This window comes from Protopterus annectens, chromosome 1.part1, assembly GCF_019279795.1.
Source record: "Protopterus annectens isolate FY-2018-M chromosome 1.part1, PAN1.0, whole genome shotgun sequence".
Taxonomy (NCBI): domain Eukaryota; kingdom Metazoa; phylum Chordata; order Ceratodontiformes; family Protopteridae; genus Protopterus; species Protopterus annectens.
In genome coordinates, this window is record NC_056726.1 from 420,626,824 (window position 1) to 420,648,678 (window position 21,855).

At 40.2% G+C, this 21,855-nt stretch overlaps 1 protein-coding gene across 4 annotated transcripts in view; it reads right to left on the reverse strand.

Moving 5' to 3' along the window:
* NHSL1 (NHS like 1) overlaps nucleotides 1-21,855 on the reverse strand; it is an 829,440-nt gene that overhangs the window by 79,605 nt on the left and 727,980 nt on the right. For 3 of the 4 annotated variants that reach the window (XM_044075526.1, XM_044075551.1, XM_044075542.1), the window contains exons 4-5: nucleotides 20,886-21,078; nucleotides 10,040-10,171 (exon numbers count right to left, since the gene is read on the reverse strand). In XM_044075526.1, coding sequence (XP_043931461.1) covers nucleotides 10,040-10,171; nucleotides 20,886-21,078 — 325 coding nt within the window. The remainder of the gene's footprint in view (nucleotides 1-10,039; nucleotides 10,172-20,885; nucleotides 21,079-21,855) is intronic. The other variant, XM_044075534.1, reaches the window with a different exon arrangement.

Consider the following 21,855-nt stretch of genomic DNA (forward strand, 5'->3'; position numbering starts at 1 on the left):
ACTGACATATCTGGATATGGCTGAGGCAGTGTTAAGTATCTCACCTGTCAGGGACTGGTCCAGTGACGTAGGCATATGGTGTATCAGTAACAGCTGCTCTTATATCAACCTAGCCAGCACTGGTTCAATGGAAGGTTGCAAAACAGCATACCAAGGCACTAGTACCCTGGTCATTGATACCAGGTGTCTGAAGGCCAAAGTCAATGCTGATACTTCCGACTGAAGCATCAGCATCAGGTGAGCTGAAAATGCCAGCATCAGGAACAGGCACTGCACACATGCTTCACCTCCTACTGAATGTGTTCAGCCACTGGCGCCCCTGCCCAGTCGATGCAAACTACCAAGTCTAAGGCAGCGCCACTACTGAGCTGATGTAGCGTTCCTTCGATTTTCAGTCAATTTTTCAAAGACCATGATAGATTTTTTTGGATGTTAAAATAATGCAAGAGGATGGGGGCTTCAAAACCACATTGTATAGGAAGGACTGTTGGAAAAACAGCATACTAGCATATGATAGCATGCATCCGAGATTTACTTTTAAAAACATCATGGGACAGTTAGGAAGGATATCCAGGATCTGTACAGAGGAGCAGGATTTTGAGATGGAAGTTAACAACCTGGAAGAGTTCTTTCAGGCAATGGGTTACAATAAGGGACTAATACACAACGTGACTAGTTCAAGGATGGATTATAGGAAGGGAATAATGTGCCCATGGTTAAAGGGTAATAGTGACAATAATTGTGACAATTCAAGGGGTAGGATGGAGGCTAGAGATAAAGAAATTAGGATTGTATTCACCTATAGAAGTAACATACATGGGATATGTGACATAATCAGGAATAGCTGGGGTATATTAATGACTGATGAAAAACTGATAGAAATAGTGGGAGATCGGCCAAATTTTGGTTTCAGAAGGAACAGAAATTTAAAGGGCATTCTGAGTCATGAAGGGAAGGAAAAGCAAAAACAACATATGTACAAGGAATGGACTACACCATGTGGCTCCTGTAAAGCATGCAGGTACATAAGTAATTAAATAGAATTTAAACATCCTACTACAGGCAGGATGTACCATTTTGGTGCTAAGGCTAATTGCAGAACAGCAAACATTGTTTACTTAGCAGAATGCCAGGTTTGCTCAAGTATTTACGTGGGCAAAACTAACTTTATGTTTAAAGTCAGGATTCTTCAACATTTATCAGTTATAAGGAATAGGAATGAGCGTAATGCTCTATATAGGCATGTTTTGGGTAATGACGGACATTATTTTAAGTCTAGAGCAATATGGAATGTGAGAACAAGTATTAGGGGAGGTGATATAAAGAACATCACTGAATATGAAGAAACCAGATGGATAGTAGAGCTTTTGGCTCATAGGTATCCAGGACTTAACGAGGTTGTCCCAATGAGACCTGCCCTTAGAATTAGGCGGGTCCAATATTGAATTGTGGTTGGCTGCCATTTAGTTTAAATATCTGTCTGACAAAAGCATTAACTTATCTGATAAATGGCAGAAGCCCGAAAGCGCTCATCTTTACTGCATTTTGATTTGTTTTTATACAATTTTATGGTGCTATTAAACTGTCATTTTTAGTGGTGGTCTGCTGCAGTTTTATTATTTTTTCATTGTGGACTGTGGTGCTGGCAGACAGATCTTTGGTGAGGTCTCTTCATTTTTTTCATTTGATGTAGCGTGAATGGCAGGGCGAACTTTATAAATCACTGTCTGAGCAGCAGGCTTCAGGACTGACCATCTTAGTATCAGATCTGTGGTGGTGTGCAGACAGGACTGCAGGGAGATACAAAATGGTGAAAGAAACAGCATCTTCAATTCTGCAAAGCTCTCCCTGTGCCTGCTCACAGACAAGATAAGACAGTTGACCTCCAGAGTAGTAAAGGCCTGGGATAAGACTCACCTTTGGTGCTGTGTAGGCTTTGTGCTCCTTAGTGATGGTTCCACTATGAAAACTGTGTCTATCTGCTCAGAGACAACTGGTGCTACAGCCTCTGTTTCTTTGCGCACGGACATGGCTGCTGGTACTGCTGTTGCATCTAACATAGATGCTTGCTTTTCAGATGCCAACAGCAGTAGGTGCTTGGTTAACTATAAAGTCTCTGAAAACACAATCATCCAAATGAATGTCAAGGAGAGGATCACTGATACAGGCTTCAATACTGTGACCTTGAGCTCTTAACTGCCTCATCATGAGGGGCAGGATGTCTAAAGGTGGAAGTGCCATCACAAAGAATCCCCTAACTATGGTCGTTTAGCTGAAAGGGCCTACTTTGTTAGGTGGCCAACTAGTTTCTCCTTGCGCCTAGTTCATGTGGCCTTACAGAAGCCTCTGCTAATGGATACATCTACAGAATTATTCTCCTCCTTGATTAAACATAAAGACAATGGGCATGCCTGTTGTTGGGCACTATGCATACTGCAAGCATATGACTTAAAAAATGATTTTGATGTGATGCTGAATGATGAGACAGACCTCAGGGGCCGCATGCTAAAATGGAGCTGGGAATCCTAAGTTAAACTGCTTAAAAGAAGGCAGAAAAAGTAAACTAATATGAAGTTACCCACAACTCCTTTGAGCTGACTGAAAGGCACCAACTAAGATTCCTGCTGACCCTGTTGAACAAAATAATAAAATAACGAGCTGAAACAGCCTGTGACTTGCATGTTGGTGACCAAATTCAAATGTGGTAATGAGCCTGGCCAGATTGCATCCAAGAAGCCTTTTGAGAATTGTAGGAGGGAGCAGAAAGCCTGAAGAATTCTAGGTGCAAAGCAATCCTAATGCAGTGCTACCAGTTACTGAAGTCATACAATTTCTTATGAAATCAATCATTACAGTGAATTTATGATGACATTTTCAGTCCTTGAAGTATGACCTCCAGAAAGGAACCATTTAACAGATCAATAGATATTTTCCAGGATGAACACACACCGTACTGCTTAAGCTATCCACGACAACTTACATGGCTTCAAATATTTCACAGCAAACTTTGATTTAGAACTTGCATTCAAGTTTCCAAAAACATATGGACTGAGTATGCATTATTTTCAGTCAAAAGGAAAAAAAACCAAAACACAAATGCATATAAACAGACACAAACTGAAAAGTTTGCATGCACATGTCCTTGCAAATCTGAAATCTCAAGACAAAAAATCAAATGAAATAACTATTAGACAGGCAATTCTTTTCCACAACAATTAGCAATAATGAAAAATAAATCTTTTCCACATTGACAAAACTGGAAAATGCACGGATTAAGAATGGAAATAAAATATGTGCTCATAGAAAACATATAATGGTAAGAATTGCCTGAAGATGTTACACATCTGTGAAGAAATGATAATAAGTTGACAATTAGCTTTGCTTGTTGTTGTTCATGTGCTTCATTTCTCTTAACAAACCTTCTATGAAAGAAATTAAGTAAAAGAATGAATGCCATACCTAAATTAAGATTAAAAAATGGAATCCATGGTGGTGTGATAACACATGAATAGTGACAAAGGTCAGTGTCAGTCAATATTTCCCCATGAGGCACAGTCTGGTCCCTTTTTGACAAGTATGAAGTGATTTGCAATACTTTATCCTAAAATGCTATTTACATCAGAGGGAAGGTACATAAATGCCAGTGACACATTTCTTGCATTCTGTATACTGAAATGCAATGCTCAAGGTAGGGATATGAATGCGCAAAATGGATACAGCAGAACCTCTCTTATGAATGTCCAAGCTCCAAAAAGAGGCTGTGACTTTCTAAAAATAACAGGGAAAGATTCTACACAACTCTCACTAAAATGTGGGAGAGCAATTTAAAACCAAGATGAATTTAGTAGCACCTGGTTCTGTGGCAAAGGAGATGAAACCCTGACTGTGACCCAGATGACAAGAAATTGCTTAGCAGCTTGAGTACTGAAACAGCTGGATGGGGAAGATGGGAGTGAAAAGCCACTGCGTGTTCACCTACCCATGGGGCCTCTGGCTGGTCGCTTGCTTGAGACCTAGCGTAAGCACTAGGTGTTATGTCTGCACAGCAGGTCCCGTTGAGCACATGCTGCCTCTAGCGAAGGTTAGCATGTGGAAGAATATTTCCTGCACCAGGCAGTACTGAATGGAGCTTGAAGATCTGCTGCAGGGAGGGAAGGAGCTCCAGGGGTAGGCTGTTCTGTCAGACCTGAAAGCCAGCCTACTCTCTAATACCTAACTCTTGCCTTATGGGGAATAAATGGGCTGATTAGGCACCCGGCCAGGAACAAATGGATGGGTTATAGGACTCTTGCCCAGCCTGGGGATACCTGGCCCTGACATTCAACAAAACAAATGAGTCAACTATGTAAAGGAGATGGAGCCATTGGGCAGGCCCAGTAGAAAAAGATGACAAATCAGTCATACCTCTGCAGAACTGTTACTCCATCTAATTTTCTTACAAACCTTTTGCCATCTGTCAAAGAGCTGGACAGCCGGAACATTTTGCAAACAAAACTGGAAGTCTTAAAGGGTAAGATGAACAGGTAAAGTACGGAAAAACTCTGCTCATCATCAGTATTTTGAATACAGAAGCCCAGACAGGCTTGAAGCCACCACTGTTTTCTCCTACAGGTACACTAAAAGGATAGTACAATTGAACAAATCTCAGAATAAAAAATTTTATTTTATTCATTTGTTAACTGGGAAAGCCCACTGGGCACAAATGTTCCTTTTCAGGGGAGACCCAGGAGCACTGTCTAGTTAAGTGAACTTTTCATTGTCAGACAGAAAGGAAATGGGGGTGGAAGGAATGGAACCCTGTACCCCGTACCACAAGAAGCCTGTACTTAACAGCTTCGAGCCTTAACCCTCTGTGCTAACTATCTGACAAAGTTCTTCAAGCTATTGCAAAAATGAGTTCTACACCTGATGAAAGTACTGCCAAGAAAAGTACAATGTAATCAGACAGTAATAATAGGTGCTGCATCCACTGTTGTTAAGAAACCTGCACAACTGAGTGTGTTTTCGGAGGATGGGATTTGGCTGTTAACTGAGGAGTCTTGCCCAGCCCTAAAAGGACTAAAAGAAATTACTTGAAGTAGCTATGAGACTTAACAACAGAACAATTTGGTGAACCCACTGATAAACATCAACCTTAATGAATGGTCAATGTGGATACATTGACCAGAAGCCAAGTGACCTTCAAAATTCAGAATTCTGTTGGTGTGCTGTAAGAGCCTGACATTTCAGTCAAAGACCCACCTGGGAAAAGAACACCTTGTAAGAGTCATGGAGTTTCCTTATTCCCAAACCTCAGTTACAGAGGAGAACACCTTGTGGGAGTCATGGAGTTTCCTTATTCCCAAACCTCAGTTACAGAGGAGAACACCTTGTGGGAGTCACGGAGTTTCCTTATTCCCAAACCTCAGTTACAGAGGCTTGTGGGAGTCACAGAGTTTCCTTATTCCCAAACCTCAGTTACAGAGGAGAATAACTTGTGGGAGTCGCAGAGTTTCCTTATTCCCAAACCTCAGTTACAGAGGAGAACACCTTGTGGGAATCTCGGAGTTTCCTTATTCCCAAACCTCAGTTACAGAGGAGAACACCTTGTGGGAGTCACGGAGCTTCCTCATTCCCAAACCTCAGTTACAGAGGAGAACACCTTGTGGGAGTCACGGAGCTTCCTTATTCCCAAACCTCAGTTACAGAGGAGAACACCTTGTGGGAGTCACGGAGCTTCCTTATTCCCAAACCTCAGTTACAGAGGAGAACACCTTGTGGGAGTCACGGAGCTTCCTTATTCCCAAACCTCAGTTACAGAGGAGAACACCTTGTGGGAGTCACGGAGCTTCCTTATTCCCAAACCTCAGTTATAGAGGAGAACACCTTGTGGGAGTCACGGAGCTTCCTTATTCCCAAACCTCAGTTACAGAGGAGAACACCTTATGGGAGTCACGGAGCTTCCTTATTCCCAAACCTCAGTTACAGAGGAGAACACCTTGTGGGAGTCACGGAGCTTCCTTATTCCCAAACCTCAGTTACAGAGGAGAACACCTTGTGGGAGTCACGGAGTTTCCTTATTCCCAAACCTCAGTTACAAAGGAGAACACCTTGTGGGAGTCACAGAGTTTCCTTATTCCCAAACCTCAGTTACAGAGGGTGGTAAAAATGGACAGCACTCTAGCAAGTCCATGGAGTTTTTTTGAGACAAGAGAGTAGCTAATGGCATGCTGAAAACAAAATATAGATTTTTTTTTTAATCCAGCCTTGGCCAACGGAAGATTGCTACATTCTGAAGAAGATCGAAAATGGAGTCACTAGATGTAACTTTTCATTGCGCTCACCTACCGTACTGAAGATTAAAACATTTTTATTTTTTGAACTTTGGAATTCTCTCATTTATTATGGAATAAGGACTTTCATCTGTAATCATTAATATTTTTCTTTTTACAAAGTGTATTTGCATATTATTTTAAGAAAGTTTTTAAAAACAATTTCCGAACCTGCTCTGTGTGTGTTTCACAAGATTAACACTATTGGTACCTTGCTTCCAATAGTTATTTACCCTAGTTATAGCATGGGCACACAGAATTCTTTCATTTATCATGCAAACTAAACATGTAGATCTGAGTATACAGATGTAAATACCAATTAATGGCATCTTTAATTTGTGAAATAAACATAAATACTGCTTGTTGTTACTGTCCTATTGCCTATTTTGTGAAAGCTTATTACACTGTTCTCCATCACGGTTGTTGTTCTTCTTCTTTCGGCTTTTCCCGGTTAGGGGTCGCCACAGCGGAACTCCGGTCCGCTAATGATTGGCAGTAGATTTTTATGGTGCCGAGGTGCCAGCTCGATGCCCAACCTTCAACGAAGGCACTCCCATTCTCGCATGTCTTTCGAACGCCACTAAAATACATCTACTGTCCATCAGAAAATAACATTAGGTATGAGGGACACGGGTGACCATCCATCACTGTAAGGTCAAAGGGAAGAAACACATATTCCTTACCCACTTTTCATCAAAGAATGAAACCAGAAATATTATAAAGTCAAAAATGGAATGACATCACAAACATATCCCACTATCCAATGTACCCTGACATCAGGCATAAGGGACACAATCCACTATTTACCTGAAATGACATAAGGTATTAGAGGGCATTCCCAGTGTCTGTCATGAGATGGCATCAGGAAAGCAGTGTGCCATCCACAATGAGCTAATCCGCCTACCCCTCTGTGACTTTACACAGACAGAAAGGCACCTTTCTTTATATGTCTAGTGTGTGTGTGTGTGTGTGTGTGTGTGTGTGTGTGTGTGTGTGTGTGTGCGTGTGTGTGTGTGCGTGTGTGTGGTGGATGTCAGACCAGGTCATACACCTGATCAAATGGATGTGATTGGAGTTTGGCATGAGCTCCATGGAGAAAATCTAGATGCAAGAGCTCTGAAGACTTAAAATGCTAAATTTTCTCTGTGTGGAAGATTTTCCGTCCATATATTTCTAGTTAATGACTGTATATTAATCAGATCAGACAATAGTAGTAGAAGTAGCGAATGTAAACTCGTCAAGTCAAAAAGTAATAATAGAAAATATATAATTCTACAGCATTACTAAGTATTCGAAAGTAATCCAAGCAAGGCAGGCAGTCTGTTTCCAGTCGAAAATTCTTTATTAAGTACACAGACAAGTGATCCAAGTAAAATAAAAATAGAGTAATAATTTCTAAATATATATATACTTTTTTCAAGCATGGGAGTGGTTTATTGTGCTGTAAAACAAAGCGTTATTGGTACACATGTTAAATTCACATCCCTTCCCCCATCAGTGTGACATTCGAGCTGGTCCTGCCCTACCTAGTAGATGTCATAATAATATATAGCCCTAATGTACTTTAACGGCACATCTTATTTAACCAAATTATTAAGTAGATTATTAAGTCTGTGATTTTATACAAGGCAATATACTACATGGCTGGAAATATATCAACCTTAGTTCATTTTGTGATCAAAAATTATATATAAATATATACATATACATTTTGCATGTAAAAATCAGTTTCTATTTTCATAACCTATTGTTAACAAAGATCGCTTTCATCCTTCTAGACTTCTTCAGGTCTGTGTACAAGAACCCTAAAAACCTATATAATTGTATAATTAGTTAGTATTGTTATTACCATCATTAATAATCTACTTAATAATTTGGTTAAATAAGATGTACCATTAAAGTACATTAGGGCTATATATTATTATGACAGCTACTAGGTAGGGCAGGACCAGCTCGAATGTCACACTGATGGGGGAAGGGATATGAATTTAACATGTGTACCAATAACACTTTGTTTTTCAGCACAATAAACCACTCCCATGCCTGATAAAAAGTATATATATATTTAGAAAGCTTGTGAGGAAATTATTACTCTATTTTTGTTTTACTTGGATCGCTTGTCTGCGTACTTAATAAAGGATTTTCGACTGGAAACAGACTGACTGCCTTGCTTGGATTACTTTCGAATACTTAGTAATGTTGTAGAATTATATATTTTCTATTATTACTTTTTGACTTGACGAGTTTACGTTTGCTACTTCTACTACTATTGTCTGATCTGATTAATATACAGTGATTAACTAGAAATATATGGACAGAAAATATTCCACACAGGGAAGTTTCTTACACTGTCTTGTTTTTAGACCCACTACACTTTAGTGGGTTGTTTTGAGACTTCGGGGATACCACGGAGATTACTTATAAAATGCTAAATTTTCAAACGTTAAAGCAAAAGCAGCAGAATGAAGAAATGACAAATGAAAAAGATAAAAGAAACCTAAAGCATGTCTACAATTGAGCTTTTATCATGAGACAGAGAGATAACTGTGGAATCATTGAGGTATGGAGGCAATTAGGTTCCCCTTATCCCTACTTCCCTGGCAAACTTTATGGATGACAACAGCTGTTCATGGGGTTGCTACAGATGTCAGATACAACTCTACAGCATTGGATGGATTGACACTTGTGGAAAATTCAAAGCACCTCATTAGTGGACTGACTCTGTCCCTTGAAAACTAATCTGTATAGGTTTGTTTGTACTTATGAAAATATCTGTAACAAACAGCTGCACTTAAAATGACAATTTTTTGTAGTAGAACAAAAGTTCCTACCATTCAATGGATTTCCTAGATGATTTACCTGTACAAGAAAATGTGATTGTGACAATGTAAAAACTGCTCCAGATGCTCACATCTGCTAGTTACAGAAAACATTGATGCAGTGAGACTTCAAGACAGGACTTTGTCTCCTTCTCCTCATTTACTGGATATGGTATATGTGTGGTAACAGCTGTTTTGACGTTTGTGTAAGTAGCGCACAACAGCATTCCTCACCCCAATAATATGAAGAAACACACCTTGTTAAAGGCAGTGAAAAGGTATGAGACAGAATGTGCCTTCTGACCAAGAACTCACAAGGCATAGTGTTAAGCACACTGTTAGAGATCTGGCTATGATTAGCGGTTTATGGACAGAGGCAAGGCAGAGAGGGGTGACCAACTAATAGCCAGCTTGCCTTTTAAAGAGGGAGGATAAGAGACTTCTCACCTCTACTGTGATCCCTGAAAATTACACACAGGTACTGCAGACAGGTGACAATGGAAAATGTGGCACAGTTCTGTTCTAATGCATGCTGCCCAAGGGAATCTATCTACCCGTGGGGATCTGAAGAGATTACAATCTTGCATTTTATGGAGATTTAATAGAATAAAGATAAAATACAAAAATCCTGCCTCTGCTCTGTACCAGCACTGCGGCTCTGGTAACCCTTGTAAACCAGCTCTTATGCAGGGAATGAAAGGGAACTAATCAGCACTGGAGAGACCCTCACGTGTTTGGAGTTAGTCAACTAGCGGTAAGGACAACAAAAAAGAAGAAACTAGAATCCTTTGTAAATACAACACATTTAATCTGAAAGTCTGTATATTACTACACAGTTTTAAGACTTAACAAAAGAAAAAAAAAAGGGAAGTGATGCGACAGCAGCGTATAATTCTAAAGTGTTATTACCTAGTTCCTTTTGGATGTTGTCTGGGACACCTGTAATTGTCTTTCTCCTTTTGATTTTCTTCGGCCGTCTGACCACTTTGTCTGTGTGTATTAGAGACCGCCGTATGTTGGCTTGACGGTCAAAAGTTTCCCCTAATGTGAGGTATCAGAACAAGCAAAGCAATGTTAACATGCACTTACTATCACACACATTTCAAGTGACAACAACAAAAAATACTATGTTAGTGTCTATGAAACCAATAAATGTCAAACAAAACACAAAATGATTTATGCAGGTTGACCAGGACAACAAATAAAAAATGACAAATGAAATGATGGTACTTTAACCCATGATTGTTATTCACATCTGCTTGCTGTAATGAACACTCCTACCCAATATAATACTGTACTGGATAAAGACCAGTGAAATTCTGAGGTAGCAAAGTTGGACCAGAACTTACAGCAGAAGAAACTGTCACCTAGGTCCATTTAAACATGTAATGTTTGTTGAATGTCTGAAAGTAAGCTTCAACCTCTGTGAGGTATTCATTTCAGTCCCAGCAGAGGTTAATGTGATTAGCAAATAAATAAATAAGAAGAAAAATAATAACAGTACTAATATTAACTAAAATAAAATCAAGCATACATATAGGTCTATGCATTTTATTTAGCCTCAACATGTCAAAAGTTACCCACAATTAAAATGACCACAAATCCCCCCTGATCAACAGTACACCCAGTCAAAAGTACACCTCAGCTGAAAACAGTCAGCAACAAAACAGACATGACGTCTTTCTAAGGGAGTAACCCCCCCCCCCAAGAAGCGGGCTGTGCTCCCTCTGCCAACCTACTTAATATGATAAATCAGGGGTTCCTCCATCTCAGCAGAAATGGAGGAACCTTCCTTAACAAGTTTTCTGTCATCTGTGTTTTTTCAGTCAATGTGCAATTACAGCTGGGTCAGACTCCACTAAGTAAAATATTCCCAAACCCTTATCAAATGCACTCTTTCAGACTATCCTGTATGCACTTTTATGACATCGGACTACAAACTGTTTGAAAAACTGTAAAACCTTTCCTCATTAAATTTGCTCTGTATGTAACCTAAGGAGATGTGTACGTGTGTCATCTCTACTTTAAAATAAGACTGATGACATTTCACTACTGCTAAACCTAATTGAAAACCTTACTTTTGAAATTAAAAGCAGGCAGGCATGTAACCTCCCTGCATTATTAACTACTACTAACGCACAAATGATCTACCATGCTTCAGACATGTACTTTTGCTATTGTGGTTTATCAAAAGTAAAACCGCCCCCTAAATATGAGTTCCTTATTTACGAAAAATAAAATGCAATTGCCACCAAAATACAGCAGATCTTAAAAGCTGCTGTGATGCCATCAAATAGTCAAATTAAATGAGTACAAAAGCATGCAAATTAATACATGACAGAAAAGGCAGAGATGGGGGAATGGTGGTCTTTGCAAGAAAAGTACCAAATGTGAAGTCAAAGAGTAGGAGGAATCCTATCTCGTTAAGGGGAGGGAGTTGTGAGGGTCAGAGGAAAGAGGAGGAACCACTACTGGATAAACATAGTGTAGTGGGCCCATGCAAACAAAGGTAGCAGGATGACAGATTAGGGAAACAGAATAAAGTGAGTGCAGGAAAAGGGTTCCATTCATGAACAGAGGCACTGGTGTTTGGTTTTCAAAAAATGAAATTCTGTTTTTGTGAGGGGAAATCTGGGAATTTTACACGTGATTTTTAAATGTAATTTCAATATAACTTTTATCAGTATCTATATATTTTGAAAACTAAAATAGATTGTAGGCAAAGAGTACTCAATAATGCAAGGTGGCAATATTACAAACAATAAATTGTGCAGAAATACATCTTGTAGTGAATTGGTTCAATGCCTTGCATTGACAAATTCTGTGAAATGCCATGATTTTTCAATTCTCAGATGGTCAGAAAAATGGAATTTACCAGTATTTCCTAAGAAAAAAAACAAAACTTGGTGTCACTGCTCATGGGTGTTCTAAAGCTGTCAGAAGCAGACTGGGAGATGCTGTGAGTCAGGGCAGAAATAGAGTGAAAGGTGAATAACCCACTGGATTACAATGGGTTCAGTCAGCTTCTGCAGGAATATACCATAAAGGGTACAGTTCTGGGTACAGGATTAACCACAGGATTAAGGACTATGCTTTACTCTCCCCCCTGGCCAAAATCCTAGAAAAATGCATCCATACCCAGATGCTAAACTATCTCCTAGACAGCAACATCCTGTCACCTACTCAGCATGGTTTCAGACCTGCCCATAGTACCACTACAGCCCTCCTCTACTTCACAGACACAGTAAACCGTCTCAAAAATGAAAGCCTACAAGTGTCAACTCTTTTTTTGGATATGTCAAAAGCATTTGACACAGTCTCACACCAAATCCTGCTAAACAAACTAAACTAATATCATCTATCAAATTCCACTCTTACCTGGTTCCAAAGCTACTTAACTGACAGGTACCAAGCTGTGAAATGGGAAAATTCTCTCTCCTCAGCTGCCCATAACTATAGGAGTCCCACAGGGTTCTATCTTAGGACCACTACTATTCACAGTCTTCACAAATGACCTCCATAAATCCACACAGCATGCATCTATAATTCAGTATGCAGATGACACTACCTTAATCTGTGCTGCACAAAACATTCCCACCCTCCTGCAAACAACTCAACTAGCATTCTCTGACGTTGAAAACTACCTTACCAAAGCCCAACTTATCCTCAATCCAAAGAAAACTCATCTTATGATTATAACCAGTTCTAACAAAAACACTAACAGTCAATTCACTATCTACTCCACAAATGCTACTCCAATTGCTCCAGTGGCATAGGCTAAGCTATTGGGAATAACCATAGACTCCCACCTAAAATTTGATAGTCATCTCAACTTAACTATTAAAAAAGTACATGCCAAACTGGGGTCACTCTACCGTATCAAACCATTTCTTACCAATAACACAAGATGAGCCATTGCTCGCTCCCAACTTCTATCCACCCTACTCTATGCATCTCCCATTCTGACCAATCTCAACAAAACTGAACTAAGCAAAATGGAAGCCTGCTATAACAGAATTGCCCGCTTTGCTGCAAATTGCTCATATAGAACTCATCACTGTACTGCTTTGAGACAGCTCCACTGGCTTGAACTGCCCAACCTCCTAACCTACAATCAGCTCTGCCTCTGTCATTCTATCTATTACCTCCCCAATAAGTGACTTCCCTCAAATACCTAGTAGAACATCACTCAGCCAAAAGGCCTCTTAGATCATCAAGCAAACTACTACTAGAATTCACTAACAGCTACAATAGCTTTGGAGATGCACTATATAGTAGTTCAGTAGCTAAAAATGGAACTCTTTCCCCACTAGCATACAAAACACATCATCCAAAGCCTCCTTTAAAGACCTCATCAGGCAACATCTCAAGCAAAGTTGTCAGTGCAATGACTGCTCCCCAGGTTAGTGAAAGCGGATAACATATACATACTAAATCTAGAGCACTTACTTGATAATAGTTTTCAATCTTACTCACAAACACTGGCTAATCTACAATGTATGTACTGTACCTGTGTACTACGTATGTATTCTACCTATATTCCAAATTTCAGCTGTACACCACAAATCTATTAATTACCTTTACTTTTAAAATTAATATTTTTTTGTTTGTTCTCTCCACTGTAACTGTTTATGTGCCGCATACCACTGCAAAAACATGTCTCTTGTAATTTGTGTGTATACTGATCATGTCTAAATAACTAAATGTGTATGTAATTTTTCTTTGTGGAGCTTTTCTCCCCGGGCCTCTGCTGAAAAAGGGCCTTTTCGGCTCAGTCAGACACTCCCTGTTAACAAATATAAAATAAAATAAAAATAACCAAGACAGATGAGGTCAGGGATGTGCAAGTGAAAGCACCACTACCCAGTGCTGGTCTTGCCACTGTGTGGTTTACAGTGAGGGAAGGAAAAGAAACCAAAGACGGTGATGAGAGATTTCAAGGTAGTGGACTATGCTTCACTAGGGTAAAGGTCAAAGATGAGTTTGGGGGCTGAAGCAAACTGAGGGCCTGAGCAATGCATCCATTATATCATAAAGAAACACAAAACAAAAAAATTAAACACACTGACACTGTTACCATGAAAAGTAAACTGGCTAAAAGAAGAAGAAAAAAGATTACACATAAAAGTATTTTGTACCTATATCCCTATATATATATATATATATATATATATATATATATATATATATATATATACACACACACATACACATATAGTTACATTAACTTCAAGATCACATAACTTGAAAAAAAAGCAAAATGCTGTTCAAAATAAAGTGCATATTCATACCTTTTCCTGAGATTTAGTGATCACATACTTGACAGAACTATTACCAAAACACTAAGGCAAGCAACACAGCACAAATACATTTATGAGGAAATGTATCTTGACTACAAATGTGTGACTTAATAATTTTCCCTTTGATATGCATTAATGTACTGAAGGGATACTATAAACAAGTTAAATAATTTAAGGAAAAGGATCGGGATGAAAAATAATTAGGGCTATAAATATGGGTTTGAGAAAAAGAGAAACATGTCAATGTGGCCACATTGAAACGTGAAGCTAATAGTTAAGGTAAGAGAGAAAGTATGCAAAAGGTGGAAGGGAAGGGTGCCATAAGACAGAAAGTCAAGTAAAACACATTTAAAAGAAGTGATGACAGAAGACGAAAAAGTCAAAAGGGGCTCAACAAAAAGAAAATAAATGTTTATGCCAACTTCAGAAAACAGGAAAGGAAGGCCAGACACTGCAGGCTGAGATGGCTGATTAAGGATGAAAGGGAATTCATAGAAGACAGAGAGAAAAATGGAGGAAGCAAATGATTACTCAGCTCTGGTCTTCATGAAGAAAAAGGAAAGGAAAGTGCAGTGCTGAGAGGGAACTACAGCAGAGTGTGCAAACACCATAACAGAAAGGAGGAGTGACAAAATGAACGCATTGTCACAGAGAATAATAAAACACAATGACCAAACAGGCTCTCCCCTAGTATCCCCAGGAATCTAGTCAGTGTGCTGGCCATACCCTGGAAGGAAATCAAGAGATAACTGGTCAGTACAGAAGTGACCAAGGACTGGAAGACCACAGCAGTGGCATCCCTGTACAAGGAGCAGCAGGAAAAACAGGATTACAGGCCTGCTATTCTAACAGTTGTAGCAAGATAACTCAAGTGAAAATCCTTATTGACAGGCTGACTGCTTTCCTGATCACAAAAAAGGAATATAAGTTTATGGCCAGAAGGAGTTGTCATTAGTACCTGAACCAGTCTAAAAACTGGGTTAAAGGAGTGCTTCACAGGGGGATGCCTGTGTACGTGTTCTACATGGATTTCACTAAGGTCCCTGGCTGAATTCTGTAGATGAACCTGCTATGAATACTGTAGAGGATGGGGGTTAAGACCAACACTGAGGAGCTGGACTGCAGTATGGCTGAGGAGCAGAACACAAAGGGTTGTGAAGGAAGGAATGATAGTGGAATAATTTGAAGCACTAGTGGGATAAGGAAGGGTCTTGTCTTGGGTTCAGTAAGTAGGTCTTCAATGTGTTCATTAGAGATGTATAGGAGGGGAAAAGAGACTAACATCAACTTCTCCTCCTCTGATGATAAAATAAATGCAATACTGGAGGAATTCTAATGGGGGAAAAGTCTATGGAAGGACATGGAAAGACTGACCAGTTAGACAAAAAGACATCAATTAAGGTTCAGTACAGAGAAACAGGAACTAACAGCAGCATACTAGGCAACAGATTACTGGGCCTGTAAGATGCTACGCCATTACACCCTTAAGCAGACAAATGTAAAAGTTCTTAGCACCCTTTTCAAGCACTTAACAGTGCTCATCTCCCAAATTAAGCAGGGCCATGCATTATAACTCTGGTGAAACTTTGTATCTACCCATCCATTTATCAAAAATAACCTTAAAGGTAGCCAAGACAGTACTTTGTTTGACTTGCAGTGGTAACTTACTCCATAGGCTAGGAATACTTTGAATTAGGAATCTCTCTCTCTCCACAGAGTCTTGTTTATCTGTTGGTGCAGATTTATGTCCTTAGTCAGGTGTTTGTACAGCAATTGATTTGTGAAGGAACAGGAGGTGAACCAGGGCAGGGTTTTTCATAGCTCAAAAAATGAGAGACAGGTCACCATGCAGCAACCTGTAGGCTACTGAGTATAAGGACAGTTGTGTTGATCTACTGGGGTAGTGGAAGGATTTAAGATTTTTAATTTTCTTGGTTAGAAATCTTTGGGCCTTTCCAGTGGAGCAATATTCTTGAATTTGTATATAACAAAGACAACACTGTATTCAGTGATGGGTCTGATAAGGCCCATTATAGAATACAACTCCCCATTTGGTATGCACCTCTCAAGACATCTGCAATAACTGGAAAGGCCACAGAAATACCTCACTAAAAGAATCACAGGCCTAAAGCAGATGCCCTACGCTGACCGCCTTAAAAAACTCCAGCTATACACTGTCACATATCGTCTACTCAGAGGCGATCTCTGCTTAACATACAAGGCCATGTCAAACCCAGAGCTGCTGGACCTGCTACACTTAAAGAAATCCCAATCCCTCAGAGCCACATGCTCCAGGTATCTAAACCTTGTCATCACAATAAACAAAACATGCTGGAGGGATAGGTTCCTGACCCAGAGACTCCCCAGACTCTGGAATTGCCCATACATGTCAAGCAGAGTGCCTCTTTGGCCCTCTTCAAAAGGAACCTTGACGATTGGATGGGAGAAAGGAAATTCACCCCGGGGATCACATCAGTTGCCCTGTTAGACAGGGGTCCAAGGAAGTAAATAGTGTGGGAAGAAACAGCCAGGGAATTGTTATGGCTAGGCTTATACAGGCTCTAGGGCTGACAGCCTAGTACCAACCTATGAAGTGTACCATTGTAGGATGAATTCTTTGGATATTCAAGACATTCCCTTTGAAATAAACTGGGCCAAATATAAAAAATTTACTAACTGTGGTGGTAACAATGACTGAATGACAGGCGAGTATCCACATATTAAATACCTCATTTTTTTATGACTGTATCTGTCTGAAGAAGAATACCATATGAAACATATGAGGTGAGAACAACCTTTCTGCCAAATGCTTTTCTTTTAGATTGAGACCATTTTAATAACCATGTATGTGCACACCCCAGCCCTTGCTGGAACTGTTTTGTATCAGTGGATGAGTGGATAACAATGTCCAGTTTGCAGTAATCAGCAATCTTGGTCAACCACACTTCTGGGATACTGACTGCAAAATAAATGGTTAGCAGGAGTGGACCCAGGACTGATCCCTGTGGAATGCCACTAGTTACAAATCTATATTCCAAGAGGGAACCAGCAACTTTCACAACTTGGGATTTAATGGGCATCCAATTTACAATGCAACGGGATCTAATGGACAGCCAATTTGCAATCCAACAGACAGTGTGGAGTTTTACATTAAACTTGCCTAACATTTCAATAATACCTGCATTGGGAATATTGTTAAAAGCCTTGGCCAAGTTGAGAAAATGTAGAAGAACTGCACTTGGGCCATAGCAACCCTGGTGTGATGACATAGTAGGAACAGAATCAGGGAATGTTTAATAACACCTGGACTACCATGAGCAGCAGAACTTTGCCAGGAGTTACTGGAACACTGAGGTGTACTCTCAGAGGAAAAGACTCTAAAAGCAAAGAAGAAATAATATTCCTATTCAGCCAGGCCCAGGTCAGCTACCCTTACTGTGTGCAGTTCTGGTGGCCAAATAAGGAAAGGGTCATTATGCTACTAAATATTAGAGAACAGTCACTAGAAGGATACGTGGGATGAAGCCAAAGGGGTATGATCAAAAATTAGGGGGCACTGAGCTCATATGACTATGGACCAATAGAGACAGTGATACATGTGTACAACATCATTTGAGAGAGATACAAAAAGGTCACCTTGTAGAGGAAGTAAGGGGAGGAGGGGGAACACATAGCGGACTGAAGGGCCAACTATTCCCTGAATCTGTGAAAGCACTTCTTCACAAATAGGGATGTAGACTCAAAAGAAAGAATACAGAATGGGTGGTGTAAAGGCAATGGGGCAGGATGAGCTGAGAAAAGGTAAGGAATAGAAGAGCAGGAAGGGGAAGAGAGAGAATGTTAACTGTACATAAAGGACAGACTAACCAGGCTAACTGACTATTATGTCATCAAACAAATGCAATGCAAAACTGCAAATTACCATAAATAAATATGTACAATGCTCCCTGACATACCCAAGAATCTGGCTAACAGTACTGCACTGGATATACTGACCCACTGACCTTGCCAGTTCGACAGGTCTCTAACTTCAGATACACTGGTATCTAATGCGCTCTGGATCTGTACTTTGCCAACCATACAGAAAAGGTGACTAAGCAGTTTTGCATACAAACAACCTGGCTTTTTACTCATGAAAACCATCTGACTAATGACAAATATATTCTTATCCCCATACCGAAATATGCACTTATCAAGATTTAAATGTCAATAACATCCCACGCTGCATCCTACATGAACTTGCAGCACCCTATTCAACCAAAACCTGAGTACCAGATTTGTACCAGCTGAGGAAAGGACAGCCACTGTCATCCCTTTACACAAAGGTAGAGTGTCCACCAATCCAGGAAATTACAGACCCAGCAGCCTATCTAACCTGACCTGCAAGGCCATGGAACAGATTATCATGGACCTCATTAACAGGAACATTGGCAACCTCCAAACACTCGACCCCACACAGTTTGGCTTTGTCAAGGGGAGGTCATGTCTGGTAAATCTGGTCAACTTCTTTGAGACAGTCACCAAAGCCATGGATGAGGGGAAGATGGTGTACACTGCCTACCTTGACCTGGCCAAAGCCTTCGACACTATTCCCCAGTCGGGCATAGTAGATGAGCTCTCTCAACTAGGCATCAATCTATATGTTATCAGATGGGTAGCAAACTGGCTCACTAATTAGAACCTACCTAATCAAAATAGGGGAAGCCACCTCAAGCAGTAGACCCGTAATGAGTGGCGTACCCCAAGTATCGGTCTTGGGGCCTCTGTTATTCAGGATATACTTCTCTGAAGTGCAGGTCAAAATCAGTGGGCTATGGCTGACCAAGTCTGCAGATAACTGCAAGCTGGGCACAGTCATCAATTCCCCAAGTGATGTGGACGTCCTCCAAGAGGGTCTCACACAAACAAATGACTGGTGCCAGAAACATGATCTCAAGCTGAATGCCAAAAAATGATCATCCCCTTTGGGGAGAGTGATGTCCCCACACATTACCACATTAATAACAACGTCCTAAATATACAACCAGTAGTAAGGGATTTGGGCACCCAGATTGATAGCAACCTGACTTTTGACCACCACATTGCTTCTGTTGTACGGAAAGCTTTCTAAATGGCCCACGTCATAAGTAAGGGTATCTCATCCAGGGACAAAGAGGTCATAACATCCCTGTAGTCTTCCCCTATAAGGCCAATTATTGAGTACAATGCCCCCTTTAGCATGTACCTCACAAAGCACATGCAGCAGCTGGAGAGACCACAGAGATTCCTCACCAGGAGAATCCAGGGCCTCATACATCTACCCTACAGAGATAGGCTAAAAGCCCTGTCCCTTTACTCAGTCTCCTACAGAGTCCTCAGAGGTGACCTCTGTCTGGCATACAGAGCAATCTCAGACCCTGCCCTGATAGGACTGCTGCATATCCACAAGTCAAGCTCCACTTGAGTAACCCACACGCTCAGCCTCAACCTGGTCTGTGACATCAATAAGACTTATTGGTGGGACAGATTTATATCCCAGAGACTCTTCCTTCTGTGGAACAGACTCCCTCTCCACATCAAGCAGAGTACCTCATTATCCCATTTTAAGCACAACCAGGAAAACTGGAAGGGAAAAAGAAAATTCACCCCTGGGATTCCACCTGTGTCCCTGCTAGACAGGGACTTTAGGTGCTGACTTGTCTAAACATGGGCTAAACTCTTGGCTAGGCTTATAAGGGCCTCAGGGCCAATAGCCTAGTAACCTCCTATGATCCTATGAAAAGTGCCTGAAGACAACCTTCATATCTACAAGCTCATCTCCCTCTCCAGTCCTAACATGCATCAATGGCGTTATCAGCCATCTGTCAACTATCATTCACAAAGTCATTTGTACTGTGTATGTTCTAAACTGGTAAAAAAAACACTTACAATGTAATGTGTGCCAACATACAGGCACTTTATTGTCTGCAACTACAACTGTAGAAACAGAAACCACTATCTCAAGCAAGTACTCAAACTTAGTTACTCACTGATCTAACACTTTATTTTAGTTAATTTTTCACATCTGATAGTGCTCAAACAAATAAAACACAAATTGTCATGAATCCAAAAAATGAATAGTTACGGTTTTCTTAATATGACTGTGTCATGGTCTTAGATTTGTCACAATTATAACTGCTCTGTGCTTCATCTCTTTCCCTTTAAACAGATTATCCAAATGCCCAACAAATGAAGAAAAAGAAGTGATTGGCCCTCTCATAGTATGATGGTTTCACTGGGCACACAGACACACACACAGACACAGACACAGACACACAACACACACAGACACACACGTATTTATACATATACACACACGCATATACAAAATGCCTTAGCACAGGATTCCGATTAGTCAGCCATCACTTGTTCATATCCATTTACAGAATTAAAAAGAAACAATCAACTTTGTGGGAGGCATGAAGTTCAAAGCATACCAGACACATCAATAGGAACTACTTCAGCCGGGACCGCCTGTGCTTGTTGTCGCATTCTCTCCTCAGGTGTTGGTAATGGGAGTGACTTGGTCCAGTTGGTCTTTGTGTCAATGTCAGACAGGTCATTTGAAACTGGTGTTTTAGGCCTCTTGATGGTGCCAGGTGCCTGTTCCTGTGACACGTACTCTGCAGGCTAGAAAGATGAAAACAAACATCTCATCACAAATAGGCTTGTTTATGTAAATGAGTTTAAAAACTATGTTAACATGCACCACATGCTTTCTTTCAAGCTAGTGAGGTAAACACTGTAGAACTGTTGAGAGAACTACTTCATCATTCTGTAAACAGATTGCAACTGCATTAACATAAATTAGAATAGCACCAAAGCAGGCTCCATGTTGGCAGAAAGCTGAGAACTGCCTATGATTGGTGCACTATGATACTCGGGGCTTGGACTCTCAAGTGTGCTGCGAGGAAGCAAAATGCATCCCCTGAGTAGTTACTGCACTGCAAATATGCAAAAACATGCAGAACTTACATAGCTCGAATATGGATAAAGCATCATAAACTGTCCAAATGTTATACCTTGTTACGCTTGTAAACCTGTTAAGGAGAATCAAAACTAGCAGCATAAGTTAAAAAAATAAACGGCAGTTATCTTCAGTCTTAACAGAGAGGAGACTTGAATAATGAACTGAAACTTTGATATAAATAGTAGTTGTTCTATTAAAGTTTCCCTTTATGGATCATCCACCACCATCACAAAAATACTACTGTGTTTAACTGATAAAGTATCAAATGTGAATTAATTACACCATCGAGACTTAGGTTCATTTCCCATAGCCTTCATTTGTACACTGTAAAGTTGTATACAACTTGGAATGCAAGCCAGTAACCACTGGCACCCACAGGACAGTACCTGAGAACATACCTATAGTTTCAAATGACGTTTTTTTCCTAAGTGCGTTTT